Source organism: Cervus elaphus, chromosome 17 (assembly GCF_910594005.1).
Source record: "Cervus elaphus chromosome 17, mCerEla1.1, whole genome shotgun sequence".
Taxonomy (NCBI): Eukaryota; Metazoa; Chordata; class Mammalia; order Artiodactyla; family Cervidae; genus Cervus; species Cervus elaphus.
The window spans coordinates 37,622,992-37,628,588 of record NC_057831.1 but is presented as its reverse complement, the minus strand read 5'-3'; the positions used below and the strand labels follow the sequence as shown (position 1 = coordinate 37,628,588).

The following is a 5,597-nucleotide window of genomic DNA, read 5'->3' as shown; positions in this document are numbered from 1 at the left end:
TGGACACAGAAAGACAGACATCCTGTTACTACCTAGTGGTCCAATGGAAAACTCAGCTAAATGAACCTCATTACAAAAGAGAAATTGACTCATCTATGTTAATTTAGGCTCAACAGAGGGAAAGTTGGGAAAAAAAACCTGGAAATTTGAAGGCGTGAATAATCTACATACACTAATACATATAAAAGACAACATCAACTAAATGTAAGTGAGAGTAAAAGGAAGGCTTGTCATAAGGCTTTAATAATGTGAATTAGAACGAAAGCTCCAAAAAACATGACACGTGTAGACGTATCAAAGAATTGCCTGTCTGCACACATACATGAAACAACACACAGTAAATCAACGATATTTCTAGAGCTTTTAAAATGAAACAGAGAAGGCCAAAACAAAAAACAAACAACAGAAAAAGAACTGCACTCTCTACACCTCTCTGAAGGCCTTAAGCCCTACAATGCCCTGCAGTGCCCGGCAGCCTGAGCAGGCTGGGATCCTAAGACTGAAATATGGTGGGATTCAGGGAGGAAGGGAGCGTGTGCCAGCATTTGAGCCCCTTTCAGACCCATATTCCTTGCTCCTCTCTGCATGGGAACACAAATTTCCCGATGCAGACAGACCAGCCAGCACCCAGCCCAATCTGAGTACACCCAAATACTGATGGAGCCCCTGGGCAGAAGGAGTTTGGGAAACCCAGCTGCTCGCCTCCTCCCCAGGTGATGGAGATCATGAATGCAGCATCCTTGTTTCAAGGGCCTCCCCTAGGCTGGACCACAGCCTCCAGGGAGCTTCCACGCAGGCCTTCAGCCTCGTTTTCGCTGGGAGGGCTGAGAAGGAAGCTCCAGGAAGACAGAAGCCCTCAGGCGTTTTTCTGGCCCAGGACATTCCCAATGACAACCCTGGAGGTCCAGATCCACTGGGGCTCAGCTTTCCCCACAATGAGAGTTAGACGTGGGAAGTGCTGCCTCCTTGCGGACACTTTGTGTAACTACAACAGTCACACCACTGCTTCCGGGCACTGCCTCTTCACAAAGCCTGAAGGGCTGAGAAGGACCCTGGGCCCACAAGAAACGATCGGGAGGAAGAGCAGGAGTGGGGAAAATGAAAATCAGGACGACTTTCCAGAGGCCGATCTCAGCAGGTAAGTATGACTCACACCAAGTAAAAAAAAAAAAAAAAAAGAAAAACATTTAAAATCGCCCAGGAAACGAATGTCCACATAGGTAAAGATTGAGGAGAAGTGATTGACTCTTGCACCAGGGTATCATTACCCACCGGATCAGAGTGCTTATCATGTAAACATCCAGGAACAATAAATGCTGGGGGAGGTGGGAAGCCTCTGAATCTGTTGGGGAAAATGAAAAGGGTACAGAGTCACATGCAGAACACTCCAGAGCGTCCTTAAGATATGAAAACCAAGTTATCAGATGACCAGGAAATTCTGTGCCTGGATGTATAGGTGGAGAAAGCCTTCTTCCCAAAGGACCCAGGCACTGCAAGTTCGCCTTAGCACACACCCTTTTTCAAAGAGCCAAGGTAGGAACAAGGCAATGGAAAAAGAAAGCATGAACAAAACGTGATGCAGAGGGAATATGGAATATGACTAAGCCATAGAGAAGAATGCAATAATATGTACCTCAGCAACATGAATGGGCCTGTGTATGGCTATACTAAATAAGACACATTACACAGAGAAAGGCAAATGTGAATGTTATTGCGTAGTAGTGAAATGGACAGCTCAACGAAAGCAATTACATTAAAAGGAGAGATACATGGAGAAGTTTAAACAAACTCACCAAAGGGAAAAAGTGCAGAAAAGAAAAAAAACTACAGATTTAGGAGGTGGGAGTAACCTAAACATGCCCATAGCTATTAAAATCAGTCACCAACAGATGCTAGTCCAAACGCTCTAATAACCTGTATTGTAACAGTGGTTCCCGGAACTTGGCACTTGTAGATGTATTGATGAATCCCCTGTCTGTACCTGTACTGTAAAACAAACACCACACTGTAAATCAATGATATTCCTATAAAATTCAAAATGCAATAAAGAAAAAGAGCTGCACTTCCCACTCCTCTCTAGACTCCTTCAGCCTCATTGGAGTCTAGTTCCTGCAGCCGGGCCAGGCTTGGATCCCAAGGCTGGCAAGTATGGTGGGATTTCAGGAGGAGTAGAGGATGTTCTAGCACTTGAGCCCTCTTTTGGGCCTATATTTCTTGCTCCCCTCTGGGTAGAAACACATTTTCCTGATGCAGATGGGCCAGCCAGGAGCCAACCCAATCTTAGTGGACCCACGTCATGGTGGTCCCCGTGGACACAAAAACTTAGAAAACCCAGCTGCTGTCCAGGTCTGCAGGTGATGCCCATCCTCTACTCCAACTCCTTGTTTCCAAGGCCTACCGTAGGAAGGACGACACTAAAAAAAAAAATCAAGATATCAGATGATCAGGCAATTCCATGCCTGGGTATATAGGCAGAACCAATCTTAATCCCAAAGAGGCAGGCACTGTAAACTTCACTACACACTCACTCTTCAAGAACACAAGTCAAGCAAGTGGGGAATGTATCCAGGGAGAGATGAAACTAGGACAAAAAGTTGCACAGACAGAAAATGCAATATGACAGAACCATGATGAAGAATGAATGAACATCCACCTCAGCAACAGGAATGGACACATATAAAAAATACTAAATAAAATTAATTAGATATAGGAACACAAACATTGCGTGGTAATTATTAGTGATGGAATGGAAAACTCAAACAAATAAACCACATTAGAAAAGAGAAACTGGCTTATTTATCTGATGCTCAACAAAGGGAAAAGGAGGGAAAAAAGCTAGAAATTTGAAGGCATGAATAATCTACACACACTAATACATGTATAAAAGACAACATCAACTAAATGTAATTGAGAGTAAAAGGAAAGCTGGTCATAATGCTTTAATAACCTGAATTAGAATGAAAGCTCCAAAAATATGGAAGCTGTAGATGTATCAATGAATTGCCTGTCTCTACACAAGATCATGGTATCTGGTCCCATCACTATGGCAAATAGATGAGGAAACACTGGAAAGAGTGACAAACTTTATTTTGAGGGGCTCCAAAATCACTGCAGATGGTGACTGCAGCCATGAAATTAAAAGACACTTGCTCCTTGGAAGAAAAGCTATGACAACCTAGCAGCATATTAAAAAGCAGAGACAGGCCAGACAGGAACCACCGAGCGCTAACCAGATTCTCTTCGTTGGGGTGGAGACCCGGGCGCCTCCAAGATGCCGGCTTACCACTCTTTCCTCATGGACCCTGACACCAAACTCATTGGAAACATGGCACTATTGCCTATCAGAAGTCAGTTCAAAGGACCTGTCCCTAGAGAGACAAAAGAGACAGATATTGTGGATGAAGCTATCTATTACTTTATGGCCAATGTCTTCTTCAAAAACTATGAAATTAAGAATGAAGCTGATAGGACCTTGATATACATAACTCTCTACATTTCTGAGTGTCTAAAGAAACTCCAAAAGTGCAATTCTAAAAGCCAAGGCGAGAAAGAAATGTATACACTGGGAATCACTAATTTTCCCATTCCTGGAGAGCCTGGTTTTCCACTTAATGCCATTTATGCCAAACCTGCAAACAAACAGGAAGATGAAGTGATGAGGGCCTACTTACAACAGTTGAGGCAAGAGACTGGACTGAGACTTTGTGAGAAAGTTTTTGACCCTCAAAATGATAAACCCAGCAAGTGGTGGACTTGCTTTGTGAAGAGACAGTTCATGAACAAGAGTCTTTCAGGACCTGGACAATAAAGCCAACCTCGGGTGGACCCTGGCTCCACAGCCGTGGGCAGCATTCACGGCAAGATGTACACAGTTCTTTGCCTTTATTTCATAAAGTTTTATACAGAGGGGAGAAGAGCGTGTGTCTTTACTTGAAGAGCTCTTTATCAAGAATTTGGGGTGGGATGGGTGGCGAAGAATGAGTTGTTGCCTGGTGATTTGAAATGTCTGCAGTATTAAGCTGGTGCTTAATAAATAATAATAAAGAAATTTCTAACATTTCATGTCAAAAATATAAAATAAAAAAAATAAAGAAAAAGCAGAGACATTACTTTGCTGACAAAGGTTCGTCTAGTGAAAGCTATGGTTTTTCTAGTAGTCATGTATAGACGTGAGAGTTGGACTATAAAGAAAGCTGAGCCCGAAGAATTGATGCTTTAGAACTGTGGTGTTGGAGAAGACTCTTGAGAGTCCCTTGGACTGCAAGGAGATCCAACCAGTCTATCCTAAAGGAAATCGGTCCTGAATATTAATTGGAAGGACTGATGCTGAAGCTGCAACTCCAATACTTTGGCCACCTGATGCGAAGAACTGACTCAGTGGAAAAGACCCTGATGCTGGGAAAGATTAAAGGCAGGAGGAGAAGGGGACGACAGAGGATGAGATGATTGGATGGCATCACTGACTCAATGGACATGAGTTTGAGTAAACTCCGGGAGCTGGACAGGGGGGCCTGGCATGCTGTAGTCCATGGGGTCACAAGGAGTCAGACATGACTGAGCGACTGAACTTAACTGACACATACAATAAAAAATACACTGTAAAACAATGATATTCTTGTAAAAATTTAAATGAAACAAAGAGAAAAAAAAGAACTGAACTCGATTCCTCTCTAAACTCCTTTAGCCTGGTTAATGCCAGGTCCCTGCAGCCTGAGTAAGTTGAGATCCTGAGGCTGAAATATGGTGGGGTTCCGGGAGGAAGGGATAGTGTCTCAGCATCTGAGCCCCTTTCAGACCTGTATTCCTCATTCCTCTCTGCATGGGAATGCAAATTCTCCAATGCAGACAGACCAGCCAGGACCCAACCCAATCTGAGTGCACCCATATCAGGATGGAGGCCCTGGGCAGGAGGAGTTTGGAAAACCCAGCTGCTCTCCTCCTCTCCAGGTGATGAGATCTTTAATGCAACTTCCTTGTTTCAAAGACCTCCCCTAGCCAGGACAAACGCCTCCAGGGGACCTCCATGCAGGGCTTCAGACTTGTTCCTGAGGTGAAGGCTGAGAGGGAAGCCCTAGGAAGACAGAAGCCCTCAGGCATTATTCTGGCCCAGGACATTCCCAATGACAGCCCTGGAAGCCCAGATCCACCAGGGCTCTGCTTCCCCAGAACCAGAGTTGGGCATGAAGAAGTGCTGCCGCCTTGTGGACATTAACTACAATGGTCACATCAGTGCTCCTGGGCACTGAAAGTTCACAAGGCCTGAAGGGCTGCGAAGGACCCCAGCCTACAAGAGACAATTGGGAGGAAAGAGCAGGGGCAAAAACAGTGCACATCGGGACGTCTTTCCAGAGGTGGTCTCAGCAGTTAAGCATGACTCACACCAAGCAAAGAAAAGAAAATGAAAAAAATTTAACATCACCCAGGAAAAGAACATCCACATCCATAAAGATTAAGGAGAAATGATTGAATCTTGCACCAGGGTATCATTACCCCCCAGTCAGAGTGCTTATCATTTAAACATCCAGGAACAATCAATGCTGGGGAAGGTGGGAAGCCTCCTAAGCTGTTGGAGAAAATGAAAATTGCATAAAGCCACA

The 5,597-nt window shown here is 44.3% G+C and overlaps 1 protein-coding gene across 1 annotated transcript; it reads left to right on the top strand.

Moving 5' to 3' along the window:
• Nucleotides 1–3,208: 3,208 nt before the first annotated feature.
• On the top strand, nucleotides 3,209–4,097 carry LOC122673378 (actin-related protein 2/3 complex subunit 3-like). Its single transcript, XM_043871106.1, has one exon. It carries the CDS (start codon nucleotides 3,272–3,274, stop codon nucleotides 3,806–3,808), a length of 537 nt encoding a protein of 178 aa, XP_043727041.1. The 5' UTR covers nucleotides 3,209–3,271; the 3' UTR covers nucleotides 3,809–4,097.
• Nucleotides 4,098–5,597: the final 1,500 nt, after the last annotated feature.